Genomic DNA, 21,770 nt, shown 5'->3' on the forward strand with positions numbered 1-21,770 from the left:
ACATAGACCATGTGCCAAACAACAGCCTTCATTTTAACCACACCCAGAGGTGAGGTAAGTGGGTAGCTGGACCCGCCCATTCTCTCCTAGCTACCCATAACCCGGCTCCCAGGTGCACCAAACAATCCTCTTAGTGCTTATGTGCCCTAGAGAAACACTCCAGGTTACATCACATAGACTAGCCATCTCTGTGACACATACCTCCCATCGACTACGCGACCAATAGCCACCTTACATATCTCTCTCCTCTGCCTAAAGCCGTGGGACTTGGCACCTTCTACTACCAGACAGGGGATTCTCGAGAGAGCATGGACATTACCATGTAGCTTCCATGCTCTATGTTCTACATGGAAGTAGAAGTCCTGTAGGGCTAAAAACAAGAGGGTGACCCCTCATCCATCCGAGTGGGGCATAGTCTGATAGTAATCTAAATTTTCAACCTAACAGATAGTACCGTAAAGTGTCCACCGCCCACTTTATAGCCCAGCATTCCTTCTCTATGACCGAATAATTTTTCTCGCAGGAGTACAGCTTTCTACTCAGGTAGATGACAGGGTGCTTCTCCCCGTGTATCTCCTGGGAAAGGACTGCTCCTAAACCGACACCTGAGGCATCTTTCTGGAATATAAACTCTTTATTGAAGTCCGGGGCAACCAGGACCGGTTGATTACACAGAACCAGAATCTCTTGAAAGGCCGTATCCGCCTTTGCAGTCCACTTGGCCATGGCTGATTTTGTCCCTTTAAAGAGGTCAGTCAGGGGTGCGGCCATCATGGTGAAGTTTGGGATGAATTTCCTGTAGTATCCCACGATTCCCAGGAAGGCTCTGACTTGCTTTTTCGACAGCGGTCTATGCTAATTTTGGATTGCTTCTACTTTAGTAATTTGGGGTTTAATCTCGCCTCTACCCACTACATATCTGAGGTACTTGGCTTCTTCTTTCCCCATGTTACATTTCTTCTGGTTTATTGAAAACCCCACCTTCCTCAGAGCATCAAACACAGCCTGGATTTTTTCCAGATGACTCTACCAGTCTGGACTGAAGATAATAATATCGTCCAGGTATGTTGCGCCATATTTGTTATGGGATGCAAGGATGCGATCCATGACTCTGGAAGGTTGCAAGGGCCCCCTGCAGTCCAAATAGCATCCGGACATACTGGAAGCATCCGTCAAGTGTAGAAAACGCAATCTTCTTTGTCTACCTGTGCCATTGGGGGATCTGCCAATATCCCTTCATCAGATCCAAGGTGGTTATGTGCCTTGCTGGCCCAAGCCTCTTGATCAGCTGATCGACGCGTGGCATGGGATATGTGTCAAATTTGAAGACCTCATTCAACTTCCGATAGTCGTTTCAGAATTTCCACTCACCATCGGGATTTGGGACCAAGACGATCGGGCTCGACCAACTGCTCTTGGATTCTTCAATGACACCGAGCTTCAGCATACAAGCTACCTCTTTGGAGATCAACTCTCGTTGGGCCTCAGGTATTTGATAGAACTTCAAGTTTACCCGCACATGAGGCTCCGTCAGAACCTCGTGTTCTATGATACTTGTGCATCCCGGTAATTCCGAGAACAGATCCCGGTTCTTCTGCATCAACTCCCAACACTGCTGTTTCTGGGCCTTCGTTAGCGTTTCCGCTATTGCGACTCTTCCAACATCACCTTCTGGCTTGCCCAGCAAGCATGGAGCTTCCACAGCCTCTCTGTCTTGCCACGGCTTGATGAGGTTGACGTGGTATATCTGGTGCACCTTACATCGTCCCGGTTGATGAACCTTGTAGTTCACTTCACCCACTTTTTCCACCACCTCATACAGCCCTTGCCACTTGGCCAAGAACTTACTTTCCATTGTAGGAATTAGCACGAGGACTCTGTCTCCCGGATTGAATTGCCTCACTCTGGCTAACTGGTTGTAGACTCTGGCATGAGCTTCTTGTGCCTGGAGGAGATGTTCTTTTACAATGGGCATCACCTTCGCAATCCTCTCCTGCATCAGAGCAACATTCTCGATGACGCTCTTGTGGGGCGTGACCTCGGCTTCCAAGGTTTCCTTTGTGACATCCAGGAGACCCCACGAATGTCCGCCATACAGGAGTTCAAATGGCGAAAACCCCGTAGATGCCTGTGAAACCTCTCGGTTAGAGAACAACAGATATCCTACAGTCCCAGTCTCTACCATCCCTTTCTATTGCCTTCCTCAGCATACTCTTCAGATTCTTGTTAAACCTTTCGACTAAGCCATCTGTCTGAGGATGGTATACTGAAGTCCTCAGTTGGGAGATTTGAAGGGCTTTGCATAACTCCCTCATCACCTTACTCATAGAGGGAGTTCCCTGGTCGGTGAGTATCTCCCTTTGGTAAGCCTGTTCGGGGAAAAAATGTGGACCAACTCACAGGTTTTACTTTTTGCGGAGGAGTTTCTCAGTGGAATCGATTCAGGGTAGCGTGTGGCATAGTCCAGGATAACCAATATATATTGATGCCCATGAGCAGATTCAACCAGGAGACCGACAAAGTCCATAGCAATTCTTTCGAATGGCACTTCAATAATGGGCAATGGCACAAGGGGACTTCGAAAGCGAGAGGTGTGGGTGGTTAACTAGCACGTAGGGCAAGACCTGCAATACTTAAATATTTCCCGGTGACATCCAGGCCAATAGAACCTTTGCATGATCCGTTCCTGTGTTTTTTCCACTCCCTGATGTCCCCCCAAAACATGTGAATGGGCCATGTTCAACACCTTCCTTGTAAAGGGGCCTGGCACTATTAACTGCTCCACACACTCCTCCCTCACTTTCTTAACCCACTACAACAACTCCCCACTCATAATAAAATGGGGAAACCTGTTAGCCTCGGCTCCTGTGCAACCCCATTTATAACAGTGACATTAGTAAAGGCTTCCTTCCGAGTTAGGTCCCTATGTTGGGCAGACCCAAAATTCTCGCTGGTCGGTCACCCCTAACTCCGGAATGGCAGACACAGGGGGCACTACCTCCTCATCCCCCACAAGGACACAAAAGGGAAACCTGTCTGACTCTGGGTGTGGTGATACCTCATTAGGGTTAACGTTTTTTTTATCTTAGCCTGCGAACCCAGAACCCTACCCCCCACAGATCCCAAAACAAACAAAAGTCCCAGCCTATAATAATAGGGTGCAACAAGTCCAGAATGGTGCCGACTTTGTGGGACTCACTACCGTAGGCCGTTTCAATGTCCACTCTGGCCATGGGTTGTCCTTAGCATCACCATGACTGCACTGAACTCCGACTTTTTTCCCACGGATCATTTGTAGAGGAACGGTGGCCCTCATAAGGGTCACCAGACTCCCCGAGTCTAGTAGTGCCGTTACCTCCTGTTCGTTCACCTTCACGGGACATGCTTGTGGCCCCTCACTGGGTAGACAGTTCACACTGCAGGCTGGATAAGCATAATATGAACAACGATGTCCTATACTGCAGTCCATCGGCTCAAGGTTCAGGGGACAACAGGCGGCTATATGCCCTTGGCGGTGGCACCTCCAGCAAACAACATCACCCATATGGACCTTGGGCACCACCTCCCTCGTCCCTTTGGGCCTTGGAAGTCTCACCGCCTTTTGGGCCTCCACCCCCTGTTGGGACCCCCAGTATGGAGAGGGAAGCCTTCCCAAGGAGCCTTCAACCCCCTGGTATCTCTCGACCAGTCCGACCAGTTCATCCGCATTCTGGGGATCACCCTGGGCAACCCAAGGCTGTATGGGCCTCGGCATGGAGTGCACAAACCGGTCCATCACCATCCACTCTACCATCTGTGCAGGCATTGACGACTCCGGCTGCAGCCACTTCTGGACCAGGTGCAACAGGTCAAACATTTGGGAGCGAGGTGGTCTGTTCCGGTGGTACGAACCTGCTGTGCCCTGATAGTCATTGTTACCCCCAAGCGCGCGACAATCTCAGTTTTTAGCTTGCCATACTCTTTGGTGTCCTGCAAAGCTAGATAGGGCGTACTATGCGAAGCTAAATAGGGCGTCCTGCAAAGCTAAATCATAGTATGCCTACTAGGTGTACTTCTGGGGCTCTCCCGTCAAGTATGGCACCAGTACCTCTGCCCACTGCTCTTGTTGAAATTTCTCCCTCTCGGCGACCTTTTTAAACACCATCACGAAGGCCTCAACGCCATCTCCCGGGGTCATTTTCTGCAAAGCCCATCATACCGCCTTCCGGACATGGGAGTCATCAGTCGCACCTGGGGTTGGAGCGCTCATCCTGTCCTGGATGGCGGTTGCCAGAAGCTGCATCTGCTGACGTTGTTTCTGCTAGTGCTGCTGGATCTGCTGTAACAACAGTCTGTTAGTCTCCTGTTGATGCTGCTGCGACTGAACCAGGTGTTTCAGCAGGTCCTCAATTTTGTCTAGTGATGCTTGCTGGCTTGCAACAGACTTCACCCAGGGCATGCAGTCCATGCTGTAGCAGTCACACGTCTCTGCTTGTAACGCTGCCCACAAGTCTAACACCAATTGTAGAGGTTTTACTCACTTGGGTGTGACTGGAGGAAAACAGGAGGCATGTTTTAGATCAGGCAAACAAAGTAAATGTCCTTAGCAGGTCTCTGCTCAGCCAGGCTTGTGTGGCATGCAATCTGGGGTAGCGTCTAGTGTCCTGGCTTGGTCTGAAGACAAACACACAGGAGGCCTTCTCCCTCCAAACACACAGACCATGTGCCAAACAACAGCCTCCATTTTATAGGCTGTTAACCACACCCAGATGTGAGGTATGTGGGTAGCTGGACCCGCCCATTCTCTCCTAGCTACCCGTAACCCGACTCCCAGGTGCACCAAACGATCCTCTTAGTGCTTATGTGCCCTAGAGAAACACTCCGGGTTACATCACAGAGACCTGCCATCTCTGTGACACATACCTCCCATCGACTACGCAACCATTAGCCACCTTACAATACTTTGATACATATCTGATTTTATCATTACCCCACGGTTGATTAAAGGAAATCTATCACCCCCCTGGGACTTATCTGACCTCTAATATTGGCATACAGGTGATAGAAATGTGACTCTATACATACCTGAATGCCTCATATTAGAGGTCTGTTTGCTGTGAAATGGCTTTTTATTCAGTGAAGATTCTGATGCTTGCTGGCCGTGGGGTAGTCGTTGGAGTGGATTCCCTTTAATAAATACTCACTTAGCCCCATTCTTCATGCAGATACTAATAAATACAGGACCTATGAGATTTTTACCATATGATAGTTGGATATTTAGGGGTGTATCATCCATAGCAGCAGCCCACAGGACCACCATGGTGCCCGTGAACAAAACACAGAATTTGAGCTTGGTTTAAGTTGGTATCTATGCAGCACATAAATGCATGTTTACTATGGCCATAAATCAGAAAAAAACTATAAGAAGAAAAAGCCTCAAACTTCTGTTTGTGAATCAGACATGAGATCTAACGTGATAGAAGATTACAGTCCGGAAAGACGGGAAACATTCATATAGACGGCCGGTGGAGATGTAGTCAGTGAAGAAATCTGGCTAAATATGTTTCTAGAGCCGTAGTAGAAGATGAAGATGTCGTCCTCATCAGGAAGTAGTTATTTCTCATGTCACGTGTAATGAATATCTCCTGCAGTATTGCTAATGCTGATTCTAGTGTCAGTAAATGAGACGAGAATTAGCTTTATGGAAGATGAGTCTATGAGAAACGTGTTCAGCTGCAGACTCCAAGGAAGAAACTGCTTGTTGGCTGTGGCCTAAAATATATAGGTTTTATTACTAGATGTAGAGAAGAAAACTAAATACTGTAAAATAATATATCTCCTCATAGATTTCCCCTTATTATCTCCAGTAATTGTATTATTACACAGGATTTTTATGATGTTACATAGGCTCATCATCTTCTCATTCAGGTCCCTACAATATCAAATCCTCTCAGTGAAGATTTTCTATTTAAGATAATTTTCCTTATGGACCCATCAAAGATGGATATGGACAGAGATAAGATAGCAGAGAGGATATTACACCTCACCCTAGAGATCCTCTTCCGTCTTACTGGAGAGGTGAGAGATTCTGATGACGTCACATTACATCATTCTTATCTATGGGAATAACAGATGGACAGAACTAGAGAGGTGAGGACTCTGGAAATGTCTGGAGGGAGATTTATTAATGTGTCTTTCCATAACCAGGATTACACAGTAGTGAAGAAGACCTCTAGTGAGCGCTGTCAGGACCCTGTGTCTGAGGGATGGGAAAGACCCCTGCGCCCAATCACAGGGCCTACATCTCACCCCTTCATACATGAGGACATCAATGACCAGAAGATCGTAGAACTCGCCTACGAAATGATTGAGCTGCTGACTGGAGAGGTGACACTGCTGGGAATGCTGGGACATTATACAGTAACGCTATGAAGGGATTCGGGGGGATGACTGTATCATTGTATGTGTCAGGTTCCTATAAGGTGTCAGGATGTCGCTGTCTACTTCTCCATGGAGGAGTGGGAGTATTTAGAAGGACACAAAGATTTGTACAAAGACGTCATGATGGAGGTTCCCCAGCCCCTCACATCACCAGGTAATAGACAGGACTAAATACACACGGCCTATAATTATCTGTATGTAAAGAATGAATTCAGTCCCTGTATGTGTTTCCTCCAGATCTATCCAGTAAGAGGACGACACCAGACAGATGTCCCTATCCTCTTCTTCCACAGGACTGTAAACAAGAAGACCCCAATGTTCCTCAGGACCATCAGGTAGATGGAGAGAAGGTGTCATGAGATCTCCCCTATGATGTGTAGATGGCTGTGAAGGTCTTGTGCTCAGTCTTGTTTTATCCACCAGTATTATATGTTTTATACTTGTGTAATGAGAACGGTGGAGATGGCAGGATTAGAGCTGATCATAGATGGGACTTCTCATCTGTTTGTGACTTTTACAATACTTGTTTCAGGGTGAAGATCTGACCCATATTAATACTATAGAGGCATATGTAAAGGGTGATGAGCGGTGTAAAGAGGAGATTCCTACATGTGACTACCCAGGTGAGTAGTAACCACTAAATGCACAGAAGTCACAGATTATTCTTAATCACCGGCTGTGGCTGCTTTATCAGTGGTGTAGTTTGGCCGTATCACAATCGTGTGATCACCATTTTGCCTCTAGACCACAACATTCTCTTCCACCCAAAACTGTTCAAATGATTTTGGCCATTGAACCCTTTTCCATAGAAGTTACAACCTGGATTTTCCACCTCCTCCCTGTGATTAGGAGACTTTGACCGTTACCTGCCCAGATCTGTAAACCACAAAGCCAGAAAATCACTTGAAGAAAATTATTATGATGGGCCGTAAGAGAAAGTGGAGGGTAATGATGCTGTTGGCTTCCTAGATCCCTGATATCTTATTGGATGAATCTACCTTCTCTCCCTTCTGTGCTGCTGAATGTGCTCATATGGTCCCTACAAGACCAGGTCCAGTCTTTCTGGCCAAACTTCACATTTATGATCTACAACATTAAATGTTGAGGGCCAAGTGTAAATTTCTTTTAAAACCAACTAACTTCAAACAGGATTGTGATAAACTAAACAAAAAAAACATTGCACCTGTGCCATGATATATCTCTAAGCTAAATTTAAGACAAATAAACAAAAAAGGCAGCCTCACCGTGTCATATTAGTGTAACTCAGTCCGTTTTGCAATGCTGTGGGTCTCCAACCAATAGCCGTGACTTAAGGCTTCACATAAGAAAATTAGTTATGGTGAGTCCCAAGAATAATTAAAATCCTCAATTTATTGAAAAAAGATTAAAAGATCATACAGGTTGGGGATACATCTAAACGTGTTTCTGGCAAAATTTAAGACACCTCAGCTCTGCAGTATTATAAAAAGTTCTCTTTCTATGTGTAATATTTCTTCTTGAAACTCATCTGACAGAAAATATTGGCCCTTATGATAGTTTAGATTGCCAAGAGTAGTGTTGAGCGAATTTGTTCGGCAAATGTTTGAAAGTTTCAAATACGGCACGAATATGGCACATTCGGATTCAAGATCGCAAAGGCGAGCAAATTGTCTTAAAATCGAAAAAGTTAGATGAATGAGGGGCAACCACGGCATTTTGTTAGCATAGTGCAAGTGTATGATGGGTGGTGACATGTGCCAGGTGAGTGTGGGGGCTTTGGAGAACTTAGAACAGGTCAGATCAGTGGCGCACTGTTTTTTTGTTTTTTTTCCTGTGGACGGTAACTTTAACTGAGGAAAGCGCGGCCAGCCAATCATATCGCAGGAATCATCTTCACTGTCCAGACATAAGGGCTTCTACAATTGGCTGCAGAAATCACATGTCCTCTCAATATAAAAAGCGGCCATGTTCCCTTAGCGCCATTATGTCCATGTCACTGCTGGAGACAGACGCAGCTCAGTGTTCTCCTGTGTAATGAGAGATATTAGCTAGATAGATGGGCGCTTGTGTGGTAGTCAGATAGTGTAGATAATCCCTGGCCTGTGTACCTCTGCAACCGCTGGGGCAGCACATTTTTGGTGTTCTTGTGCATGTACTGAGATTCTGACAGAAACGGAGGGCCCATGCCATACAATAGTGCTGTGCACCGCTGGTATAGAGCTCCATGTCTCAGTATACCTTGAATGTTTTTTTGCACTTGCTAATGTGATCAAGCAAGCGCAGCGCACCTTTTCATTTAGTGGGGTTGAAATTGTGCTCTGCACAGTCTGGAGAGCTTCTTATTGCAGAGCACAAAATCTGTTTTTTTCTGTTGCTATTGTGATATTGAAAGCTGTGTGCACTAAAGTTTTTTTTAGTGTCAGATACTATTTTAGTGGAGTTGAACTACAGTTGGTTTCAGAGTAAAAAAATAAATTTTTCCTCTTGCTACGCCCAGTCCAAAAAATAATATTTTTTCCTGTGCCAAAAGTCATACCGTGCTATAAGCCAGCTACTACGCCAGTGGCGGTCAAAGTCAGCTGGATGCAGAGCTTATGCAGAGTAACCCAAAAATATTTTTTGCTCTGAGTAAAGTGATACAGCTGTCTAGATCTGAGTTTTAAATATTTAGGAGCATATATTCTATGTCATACTGGCCTCATCCTCATTCAAAAAAATAATTCTTCTGTTCCTAAAGTAATACAGCAGGGGACATCTCAGTTTGAAATTGTTTGGAGAATATCTTGTAGGTTTTATCGGCCTCATGCACACTAACAAATTTCTTTTGTCTGTTAGTAACCTTATACGGCAGGCCATATCTTAACTTGTCATTTAGTGTCGTTGAAATTCAGGTGTGTGCTGTGTTATTGCACAGGAAAAAACGTATTTTTCTTTAGTTAATTGCGTGCTCCTACCACTGTATCTGACCAACATGAATGGGAAAAAGAGAGGGCGTGGTGGAATGGGGAATAGGCTTGGTGTTCAAGGTGTACTTGGGGTACGTGGTAATGTTAGTGAAAGCACCACGTCACAACTGCCCAACTGACTGTAGCGAACGACAGATGGATGAGTCTGTAGATACTTTTCACCCATTCTACACCATTGGCATCAGAAGTGTACTCCAAACAGTCACAGAGTAAAGAGGAGGAAAGCATCTGCATCGATGCCCAAATTTTTTTTAGCTTGGATTCGGGTCAGGATGAAGTAAGGTCCGAGCAGGTTCCTGGCCCTCGTCACCAGACGTTAACCGCAGGGGAGGGAGGTGATCCCTTTGAGACTCAGATACCTGAGGCTCATGTGGACTGTACTGTGCTGTCAGGGCAACAAGAGGAGAGGGGTCACTCTGAGGGCGAGGAATGGGATAACACATTGGATGATGACGAGGTTGAAGATCCTACTTGGTGTGAACCCGGAGTCACGCAGCCGAGTAGCTCATCAGAGGAGGTGGAGGAGGAAGACGAGGAGGTTACATTTCGCCCTACGGCACAGACATGGAGTGATGCAAGCACGAGGAGCACTGCATCCTTAGCCACAACCGTGGCTGTGGCCAGCAGCGGTCATGGCTCTGCAGCTCGCAGGGGCAGCAAGGGTTGCTTTATATGGGCCTTTTTTGTCAGTGCAAAAGGATGAGCCAACTCACGTTTTCTGCAAACTCTGCTATAAAACAACTCAGTAGAGGGAAAAACTGCAAAAATTTGACTACTACATGCATGAACATTCACATGCTCAAACAACATTCTTTACACTGGGAATCTTACTGCGCTGAAATGCGAACCAGCACACCTCAACAACCATCATCTGCCCCATCAAACGCATCCGCTGCTTCTTCCTCCTCCTCTGTTACCGTGAAAAGTATTGTCACGCAGGTCTCCCATCGCAGAAACTCTGGTTCTTTACCTGCTCCAGTCATGCTGAGTGACAGCCCTTCAGCTGTAATGGAAGGAGACACACCTGCTGTGTTCGTTTCAACGAACACACCGCATGTTTCTCAATCCACCGTAACATCTGTACCTCACTCACACTCCACCAGTTTTTCTGGTTCACCATACTCCGCTCTCTGTCAGCACCTTAGCCAGCCCTCGGTCCCGCCAGCCCTCGGTCCCTCGGTCACGTAAAAGATTGTTTCATCCTACGCATGACAAAGCTAAGAGGTTGAACACCACCATCTCCAATCTGTTGGCCACGGAAATGCTGCCTTTGCGCCTGGTAGATACAGACGGTTTCCGAAAAATGATGTCCGTCGCAGTCCCCCAGTACCAGTTGCCCAGTCACCATTACTTCTCTAAGAAAGCGGTGCCTGCGCTATACCAACATGTCGCAGACAACATCACCCGTTCCTTGTCTAAATCTATGTGTGCCAGGGTGCATTTCACCACAGACACCTGGATGAGTAAGCAAGGCCAAGGGCGTTACATCTCGCTGACTGGGCACTGGGTGGCTGTGGGGGCAAGCGGGGAAGGAGCTGCTCCACAAATCTTGCAATCCCCAAAGCTTGCAGAAGAAACCTCTGTATTTCCCACTTACTCCGCTGCTTCTGCGTCCTCCACCTCCTCTAGGGCCTCCACCTGCGCACTCAACCTCTGCCTTAACAAGACACGCGTTCCAAGGTGCGGAGCGAATACACACCACCTCCGTACTGCGCAGTCAGGGCTCTCCGTAATCAGGCAGTCTTCAAATTAATATGCTTTGGAGATCGCAGTCATACAGGTGTAGAGTTGTGGGCTGCTCTCCAGGCTCAGTTTGAGCAATGGCTGTCTCCGCTGAACCTAGAACCAGGGAAGGCTGTGTGCAATAACGGTGCGAACCTGTTAGAGGCCCTAGGCCTAGGCAAGCTCGCACACGTGTCTTGCATGGCTCACGTCCTCAACCTGGTGGTACAGCGATTTCTCCGCCACTATTCTGACCTGGATGAGCTGCTTCACAAAGTACGGAAGCTGTGTGCTCACTTCCGCCGTTCGCACCCCTCATTTCATCGACTTGCATCGATACAGAGGTCTTTGTCTGTGCCAGTTAACAGGTTGATCTTCGATGTGCCGACGCGGTGGAATTCCACTCTGCACATGTTGCAGCAACTGTGCCAGCAGCAACGAGCTCTGGCGCAGTATGTCATGACGTATAGCTTGGGGCAACGCAGTACGGACTTGGAGCATATCACGTTTGCGGAGTGGGAACAGATTAAGGACCTCTGCACCCTTCTGCACGGTTTTGAAATGGGTACTAAACTGGTTAGCACTGACGATGCCATCATCAACATCACTATTCCGGTCATATACACCAAAAGTTTGGACACACCTTCTCATTTAAAGATTTTTCTGTATTTTCATGACTATGAAAATTGTACATTCACACTGAAGGCATCAAAACTATGAATTAACACATGTGGAATTATATACTTAAAAAAGTGTGAAACAACTGAAAATATGTCTTATATTCTATGTTCTTCAAAGTAGCCACCTTTTGCTTTGATGACTGCTTTGCACACTCTTGGCATTCTCTTGATGAGCTTCAAGAGGTAGTCACCGGAAATGGTCTTCCAACAATCTTGAAGGAGTTCCCAGAGATGCTTAGCACTTGTTGGCCCTTTTGCCTTCACTCTGCGGTCCAGCTCACCCCAAACCATCTTGATTGGCTTCAGATCTGGTGACTGTGGAGGCCAGGTCATCTGGCGAAGCACCCCATCACACTCCTTCTTGGTCAAAAAGTCCTGACACAGCCTGGAGGTGTGTTTGGGGTCATTGTCATTAAAAATAAATGATGGTCCGACTAAACGCAAACTGGATGGAATAGCATGCCTCTGCAAGATGCTGCGGTAGCCATGCTGGTTCAGTATGCCTTCAGTTTTGAATGAATCCCCAACAGTGTCACCAGCAAAGCACCCCCACACCATCACACCTCCTCCTCCATGTTTCACGGTGGGAACCAGGCATATAGAGTCCATCCGTTCACCTTTTCTGCATGGCACAAAAACACGGTGGTTGGAACCAAAGATCTCAAATTTGGACTCATCAGACCAAAGCACAGATTTCCACTGGTCTAATGTCCATTCCTTGTGTTCTTTAGCCCAAACAAGTCTCTTCTGCTTGTTGCCTGTCCTTAGCAGTGGTTTCCTAGCAGCTATTTTACCATGAAGGCCTGCTGCACAAAGTCTCCTCTTAACAGTTGTTGAAGAGATGTCTGCTGCTAGAACTCTGTGTGGCATTGACCTGGTCTCTAATCTGAGCTGCTGTTAACCTGCGATTTCTGAGGCTGGTGACTCAGATAAACTTATCCTCAGAAGCAGAGGTGACTCTTGGCCTTCCTTTCCTGGGGCGGTCCTCATGTGAGCCAGTTTCTTTGTAGCGCTTGATGGTTTTTGCAACTGCACTTGGGGACACTTTCAAAGTTTTCTCAATTTTTCGGACTGACTGACCTTCATTTCTTAAAGTAATGATGGCCACTCGTTTTTCTTTACTTATCTGCTTTTTTCTTGCCATAATACAAGTTCTAACAGTCTATTCAGTAGGACTATCAGCTGTGTATCCACTAGACTTCTGCACAACACAACTGATGGTCCCATCCCCATTTATAAGGCAAGAAATCCCACTTATTAAACCTGACAGGGCACACCTGTGAAGTGAAAACCATGTCCGGTGACTACCTCTTGAAGCTCATCAAGAGAATGCCAAGAGTGTGCAAAGCAGTCATCAAAGCAAAAGGTGGCTACTTTGAAGAACCTAGAATATAAGACATCTTTTCAGTTGTTTCACACTTTTTTGTTAAGTATATAATTCCACATGTGTTAATTCATAGTTTTGATGCCTTCAGTGTGAATGTACAATTTTCATAGTCATGAAAATACAGAAACATCTTTAAATGAGAAGGTGTGTCCAAACTTTTGGTCTGTACTGTACATGCTGGAGCAAACTTTGAATAACCTGCGGCAGGAGGTGCTGACCCCAGAAGAAGAGGAGGATGCGGAAGGGATACCAATGTCTCAAATTTCCAGACTGTCCTCACATAGGCGGATGCCAAGTGATGCTGGATTACAGCTATCAAGAGGGTTTGGTGATACCAGGCAAACTGTTAGTGAAGGTGCAAGAGCCGAAGAACTAATGGAGGAGGAAGAGGTGATGGGCGAGCAGCTGTCAGAGGATGAAGAGGATAATCATCCCCTCTTGTTTGAACGTGGTTTTCTGGAGGGTACGTAGGAAACAAGCATCAGTGCTACGCAGCCCGCAATACAGCCTGGCTTTGGACCTCCTGGAAGAGCCCGACATATAAATACCTTCTTGATGCACTATGTGAAACATGATCCCTGTATAGCTAGGATTCGAAATAATGCTGACTACTTGGTTGTCACTCTGTTAGATCCACGTTATAAGAGTCAATTTTGCCAGATGCTTCCCGCCCTGGAAAGGGACCCGCTTATGTTGGAGTATCGAAACAAGCTTTTAAGCAACCTTAATAGAGGTTTTCCCCAAGGTAACAGTGAGGCACACAGTTTGCATCGCAGCTGTAGTCTTTCAACCTCCGGCACGTCAGCTTGTCAACGCCAAAATATTAGAAACAGCAGCAGAGTAAGTGGCAGAAGCAATTTCTGGGAGTCCTTTCACACATTTTTTGCACCAGCTCGTGATGACATTGATGCCACTTCGGTGATGTGAGGCCCTCATTTAGGGCAATGTGAACACTCCTGGTTAGGTCTCCATCTCCTGGGTTGGCTGTACTGGAAGAGATGTGGGTCTTATTTACACTATTTCTACTCTAGTGAAATTGATTAGACATTGCTAGTGTCTGCCACTAATCTTTTGAAATATGGAGAATCATGATTGGGTCTCCATCTATTGTTTTGGCCTCCTTTGCAATACTTATACTCTAGTGAAATTGATGCCACTTCTGTGGTGTCAGGCCCTCATTTAGGGCAATGTGAACACTCCTGGTTAAGTCTCCATCTCTTGGGTCGTTTGTACTGGATGAGATGTGGGCCGCTAATTTTTGGAAATGTGGGGAATCCTGAATGAGTCTCCATCCATTGGGTTGACTGTAGTGGAAGCGGTTTTGGTCTCCATGCATTTCTATAGTTATGGAGTGAATGTAGTGAAATTGAGCATTTGGTGCAGATATTGTTCTCCCCAAATGGGTACGCAAACATAATAAACTCTAAACTGATTTTCAAAAAGCAACCATCAGCCGCCCCATCAAACACCTCTACTGCTTCTTCCTCCTCCTCTGTTACCGTGTCAAGTTGTGTCACGCAGGTGTCCGACAGAACCAGCTGTATAGCCGCTGCAGTTAGGCTGAGTGACAGCCTGTCAGCTGTAAGTGAAGCGGACATGCCTGCTGTGTTTGTTTCTCTGAGCACACCACACTTTTCTCAATCCACCGTAACATCTCCGCATGCACCTCACTCACGGTCTATCGGTTTGTCCGTTTCACCGTACTCTGCCCTTTCTCAGCACTGCAGCCAGCCCTCAATCCCGCTGTTGTGGTCACGTAAAAGACTGTTTCATCCCACACACGACAAAGCTAAGAGGTTGAACTCCACATTCTCCAATCTGTTGGCCACGGAAATGGTGATCTTAGGCCCTATTTTTTTAAATGTAAACCCTTCCGATTGAATCTGCATTTCCTGGGTTGGCTGTAGTGGGACAGGTATGGGTCTGCATTAAACTACTTGTAGTCTGATGACATTTATGCCACTTCGGTGGTGTTAGGCCCTCATTTAGGGCAATGTGAACACTCCTGGTTAGGTCTCCATCTCTTGGGTTGGCTGTACTGGAAGAGGTGTGGGTCTTATTTACACTATTTCAACAGTAGTGAAATTGATGCCACTTTTCTGACGTCTGCCACTAATTTTTTTAAATGTGGGGAATCCTAATTGGGTCTCCGTCTATTGGGTTGGCTGTAGTGGAACCTTCCTGTTCTGCAGTCTAAGTTGTGTAAGGTTGTGTACCAGTCCTTGCTGCACTCCTGATACAGACTCTGCCTGCTGCACTCCTGATACAGACTCTGCCTGCTGCACTCCTGATACAGACTCTGCCTGCAGCGCCATCTAGTCTGTTCTACTGGGTCCAGAAGCTGTGTGTACGTTGGTCTGTCCTGGAGTGGCACCTGGCGTTCATCGGGAGCCAAGTCTAACCTCACCATCAGAGGCTCTAGTGAACAGTCCGGTGCTCGCTTAGTCACGCCCCTCCAGGCTCTCCGGGGTCCATGGCACAGTGGATCCACAAACCACGTCCGTGACTGTGCGCCCTCGCAGGCATAGTCCTCTCTCCTGTTGTTCCAGTCGGTGACCCCTTTTGACATGTAAAGCGCAACTGAATAAATTTCGCTGCCACAGTAATAATTACAGTACTTGTACTCAAGTAATTGATGGCACTTCCCTGGTGTCTACACCTAATTTGATGTGTTTTGGCAGCTTTTGGTCCCGTTTCTAGGTGTTCCCTATGCATTTTTTTGGTCCCCCCATTGACTCCTATGGGATTCGGAAATGTTTGACGAATATTCGACGAATAAATTCTGCGAATATCAATTTGTTCTGCGAACTTTTCAGAACCGAACACTGAAATGTTCGCTCATGCCTAGCCAAGAGACACCGAGCACCATACTCCAATTACCCCAGAGAGGTTTCACCACTAGTTACTCACTTCTTACTGATGGAGACTGTTGAGTTTGATCATTTCAGTAGATGTGTTATTGTCTATACTCATAGTTTTGACTATAGTAGTTAGTGCCCAAAATACTCAGATTTAACCCCTTCCTGCAGCCAGTTTTGTGTTCCTATCTGGGCCCATTTTTCAAATCTGACGCGTGTCACTTTATATCGTGATAACTTTGAGATTCTTCACAAAGGATAATAGGAAACAAAAGGACCTTGCAAATAATATTCCAACTTCTCTTGAATCCGACAATACCCTGTATGCAGTTGTACACTACTGTCTGGGTACATGGCAGGTTAAGAAGGGAAGAAGCGCCATTTAGCTATTTGAATGCAGATTTTGCTGGGATAGTGTGCAGACACAATGTATTGGGGACACTGTTCACTGTCACCTGGAAGCTCAAAAGATGGCTACCACAAACAGGCTTGGCGCTTTCTACTCCATTTTCCAGATCCCAGAGTTTGCCTTGCTCATCATCCTTTAACCCCTCTACATGGATTTGGACCTAGACAGAGACTCCCTAAGCTTGGGCTACAGTGTTACCTAATGTTCTGTGGTGTGAGATGGCAAGAAGAAGTCAGATAGCCCCGTCAGAACATGGAGGTCAGAGAAAATACAAAATCACACAAAAGTAGTCAGTAAATGGGCCGAGGTCACAACAGGACACAAATACATAAGCCGGGAGCTGAGCACAGAGGACTGAACCAGAGGAGAACAAGGCTGTAACTGGCAGCTTCCAGCAATATGCTTCCAGCTTTAGTAGGGTGTGGTGCTTTCCAGTTGGCTGAAGCAGGGAGCAGATTACTCCAGCTGGACAGCACACACAACCATACTGCCAGACTGGATGGTACTACAGGTCCCAGGCATCCTAATCTTAGTGGCTGGACAGAGCCTGCACCGCCCAGAGCTTCTGGTTCTGATGTCTCCTCCATCACCAGCGCCGCCTGCAGGATGAATAAGGCGGCTCCTGGTGAGAGAAGCAGACGTCGCAGGAGCAGATCCCAGAGGAGATGGGACCCACCATTTGCAGAAGCCCTAATGTGGCCAAATTGCAGAAATCCAGAGCAGTAGAAATCCCCATAAAGTGACTCCATTTTGGAAATTATAACCCTCAGTGAAATAATCTATAGGAATAGTGACTATTTTGACTCCACAGACACTTTCCGGAAATTAGCACGCAGTGGATGTTGGAGAGTGAAATTACAAATATATAATTTCATTACCCAACACATAGTGCCCAGATTGTGCTCCAGGAGACACACACCGTAAATTAAGTGGGTTCTTCTCACTATAGTAATGTCAAGTACATGGATGCTAAATGTGGTTTGGGCGCACTGCAAGGCTCAGAAGTGAGGGGGAGATCTGACTTTGGGAGAGTGGATATTGCTGGATTGGTTTATGGCAGCTATGTTGCTTTTCAAAAGCCTTTGAGCCACTAATAATGTGGAAGCCTCTGGTTTTCCATTGACCGATGGTGGACCTGAGTGAGGACTTGTTTTTTGTGAGATGAGTAGAAGTTTTTATTGATATTATTTTCACCTACATAACATTGTTTGGTGGCTTTTTGTTCCATATTTCGGAGGCAGAATGAACAAACAGTTGAACACTACGATCCACTGGTTCATCCTATGAGGTTTTCTATTAGACTGTGAACTGTTATTGTCTTGGTGAATAATGACGGCTAACATAGGGCACAATTTAAAAAAAAATCACAGAAAAAGATACAGCCTTACTAACACCAAATCATATAACAAATGCACTAGCAGGATGCCGCAGACCCCATGATAAAGGTGCGGGCTGCGCAGGTGCAAAATACTGATGGAGCAGCCACTCACAAACCTACCAATTCATGGAGGGGGTGGTTGCCTAGTATTAAAGATGCACACAGATGATGTTTGCATAAGACGCCAGTCACACAGGTAGGTGTGATGCACAGTGTCTGGCTTAGGATAGTGATGATGCCCATACTATTAGGTCAGGAAGGCTGCCCAGCACTATATAAGTGCACTCCACATGGACAGACACCCCAGTACACCCAACCAACACTAATGCATTTGTTATCTGATTTGGTGTTGGTAAGGCTGATTTTTTTCTGTGATGTTTTCTTGGTAAATAATGATACTTTTACATAAAGTACATTTTTACGTAGAGTTTAAGCAGAAATATTCAACAATATAAATTTTAAGGATATGTTATTCATAAATAATAATTGGTTTTATTCCTGGCAGATGACTGTACCAGGAGATCACAGGGACAGCTGACATCTTCAATTTTTAAATCAGATGATCTTGAGATCCCACAGGATACAATTGAAGTGAAAGTCATTAACCCAGATATACCATCATCCTTTCACAGCAAAGATCTATCATCTGATCCTTTGAAACAGGTCCTGTCTTCTGATTCATTACCAACTACTAAGGAAAATCAAAGTCACAAAATAAGCATTAAAAAACAAATTGCTCCTAAAGCAAAGAAGCCATTTTCATGTTCAGAATATGGAAATAGTTTTTCCCTCGAAAAGTCTTTTCTTAAACATCAAAGCATTAACACATCAGAGAATAGATTTTTTTGTTTCAAGTGTGGGAATTTTTTTAACCAGAAATCAAAACTTGTTAATCACCAGAGAAGTCACACAGAGGAAAAGCCATTTTCTTGTTCAGAAAGTGGAAAATGTTTTACAGAGAAATCAAGTTTAATCAAATATCAGAGAACTCACACAGGGGAGAAGCCTTTTTGCTGTTCAGAATGTCGGAAATGTTTTAACCAGAAATCAGATTTGGTTAATCACCAGAGAAATCACACAGGGGAGAAGCCTTTTTCTTGTTCGGAATGTGGGAAATGTTTTAACCAGAAATCAGATTTGGTTAATCACCAGAGAAATCACACAGGAGAGAAGCCTTTTTCTTGTTCGGAATGTGGGAAATGTTTTAGCCGGAAATCAGTTTTGGTTAAGCACAACAGAACTCACACAGGGGAGAAGCCTTTTTGCTGTTCAGAATGTGGGAAATGTTTTAGCCAGAAATCAGATTTGGTTATGCACCAGAGAACTCACACGGGGGAGAAGCCTTTTTCCTGTTCAGAATGTGGCAAATGTTTTATCCAGAAATCAGATTTGGTTAAGCACAAGAGAATTCACACAGGGGAGAAGCCTTTTTCCTGTTCAGAATGTGGGAAATGTTTTAGGCAGAAATCAGGTTTGGCTGTACACCAGAGAAAACACACAGTGGAGAAGCCTTTTTCCTGTTCAAAATGTGGGAAATGTTTTAAAGATAAATCAGATTTGGTTAAGCACCAGAGAACTCACACAGGGGAGAAACCTTTTTCCTGTTCAGAATGTGGGAAATGTTTTGTGAAGAAATCATCACTTTTTAGTCACCAGAGAACTCACACAGACGAGAAGCCATTTTCATGTTCTTAATGTGGGAAATGTTTTACACGGAAATCAACTCTTAACAAACTTCAGAGAAGTCACACAGGGGAGAAGCCTTTTTCATTTTTAACCGAAAATTGTATCTTCATAAAGGGGGTGACCACTACTAGGACAACTCCTTCTCATTCCTCATGTTTGGCCTTGTTAAAATAAAAACACTCATACGCACTTCCTGTTCTGGCGCCGTTCCATTGGTGTCACAACTCGCTTTTCCGTAAGGATGTTACATCACACAATCCTGCTCCCAATCATCGCCACCTTCAGACGTATTGTACATCAACAGGAAGGACATGGCCTGGACATAGCACCAAGAGAATGCACACACTGAAAGCACTCTCTTCAGACCGTGTTCTTGGGGGAATTATAAGCAATTTACAGCCTCAAACATAACTTTCGATATGGGAAAGAAAGAAGAGATCAGAGGTTAATCTGAGGTCCTCCACCTCTGTCAGCATGTCTGGTATGCAGTGTTTCTTATGGAAGGTCTTATCTTCCTGCTCCAGAGCTATTACTGCCTCATCTCAGCTTGGAAAAAGAAGCAGCCTTAACCCTCATGATGCCAGACAGCTCCAGGCTGTAAGTCCTGCACCAACTTCTCTCTTAATGTAGACCTCACAAAAAAACAGCTCCACAAATCTCCCTGTACTCTCACCAAAGCCCCCATACTGAGCAGTGCTTGCTTCACAGGGACATTTACCCCCCAGCCACAGGTTATTCTGATATGGGGAACAACATAACTTATTTATATATCAGATTGCGTCTATCCCTACTAAAGAAGATATGGAGCAATATATTCAGAGGCTGGAGACCACATACAATACTGAAATACGTCCCCTCACTTCTATCCTGTCACAGCTTACTGACAAGGTACAGAGATTAGAGGATAATGTCGTCCAAGTTAGAGGCCATCATAATGCTCAGATAACACTGGATCTTCACAGCCAGTAAATAAACCATCTGTTTAATATGGTTGATGATCAAGAAAATCACAATAATATCTGGATAAGTGGTATACCTGAAAGCATCAATGCATAAGTGATTATGCCAACACTGCGATCATTATTCAATAATATCCTTGGTGATCCTATTGATAAGAAGTTGGAGATTTATAAGGCGCACCGTACAATAGGCAATCATGGCCCAGATCCTGAGCATCCAAGGGACATTATCTGTCACATACATTTTTTTCATTGTAAAAGAGGCCATTGTGAGGAAAGCAAAGGAGTTGGATCCTGGTGATTTAAATGGAAAACGCATATAATTGCTCACATGCAGTACAGACAAAAAGACACACCTTCTCATTTAAAGATTTTTCTGTATTTTCATGACTATGAAAATTGTACATTCACACTGAAGGCTTCAAAACTATGAATTAACACATGTGGAATTATATAGTTAGCAAAAAAGTGGGTGTGGGGGTGCTTTGCTGGTGACACTGTTGGAGATTTATTCAAAATTGAAGGCATACTGAACCAGCATGGCTACCGCAGCATCTTGCAGCGGCATGCTATTACATCCGGTTTGCGTTTAGTTGGACGATCATTTATTTTTCAACAGGATAATGATCCCAAACACACCTCCAGGCTGTGTAAGGGCTATTTGACCAAGGAGAGTGATGGGGTGCTAAGCAGTCATAAAAGCAAAAGGTGGCTACTTTGAAGAACCTAGAATATAAGACATATTTTCAGTTGTTTCACACTTTTTTGTTAAGTATATAATTCCACATGTGTTAATTCATAGTTTTGATGCCTTCAGTGTGAATGTACAATTTTCATAGTCCTGAAAATACAGAAAAATCTTTAAATGAGAAGGTGTGTCCAAACTTTTGGTCTGTACTCTATATATCCTGAAAGACACTTGCTAAAAGAAGGGTATTGAAGCCACTACTTGATGCCATCTGGGAAAATGGCCTGATGTACTCCTGGGGGTTCCCATTCCGGCTGTATATTTTCTAAGATCCAAGCAACATGAGACTTATTTGTGATGCCCTGGACATTCCATTTATCTGACTGGCCACCTGCTCCACCATTGCCACAGAGAGTTCCAGCACGTCACAGAAGGCGTTCAATGGATCAGGAACTTGATGGTGATGCAGCCAGATGGGAAAGGAACCTGCCAATCATATGAGCTCCTGAAATGAATCTTGTCTTCCCTGATGAGAGACAGTTTGCCGATGCTTACTTATTTCTTTAAGCATATAATTAGATATATCTATATAGAGCATTAGGTGCCACTCTTCCACTATATAGAATGTCTAAGTTCAT

General features: G+C 45.1%; 1 protein-coding gene across 1 annotated transcript in view; it reads left to right on the forward strand.

Moving 5' to 3' along the window:
* LOC141197634 (uncharacterized) overlaps positions 1–20,853 on the forward strand; it is a 41,480-nt gene extending 20,627 nt beyond the window's left edge. The window contains exons 2-6 of the mRNA XM_073662718.1: positions 6,187–6,366; positions 6,451–6,574; positions 6,658–6,755; positions 6,953–7,043; positions 18,305–20,853. Of these exons, the coding sequence (XP_073518819.1) occupies positions 6,187–6,366; positions 6,451–6,574; positions 6,658–6,755; positions 6,953–7,043; positions 18,305–19,494 (1,683 nt within the window). The 3' untranslated portion in view covers positions 19,495–20,853. The remainder of the gene's footprint in view (positions 1–6,186; positions 6,367–6,450; positions 6,575–6,657; positions 6,756–6,952; positions 7,044–18,304) is intronic.
* The last annotated feature ends 917 nt before the right edge of the window (positions 20,854–21,770 follow it).

Source organism: Phyllobates terribilis, unplaced genomic scaffold (genome assembly GCF_046119375.1).
Source record: "Phyllobates terribilis strain yellow unplaced genomic scaffold, ASM4611937v1 Scaffold_85__1_contigs__length_6476398, whole genome shotgun sequence".
In the NCBI taxonomy this organism is placed as follows: domain Eukaryota; kingdom Metazoa; phylum Chordata; class Amphibia; order Anura; family Dendrobatidae; genus Phyllobates; species Phyllobates terribilis.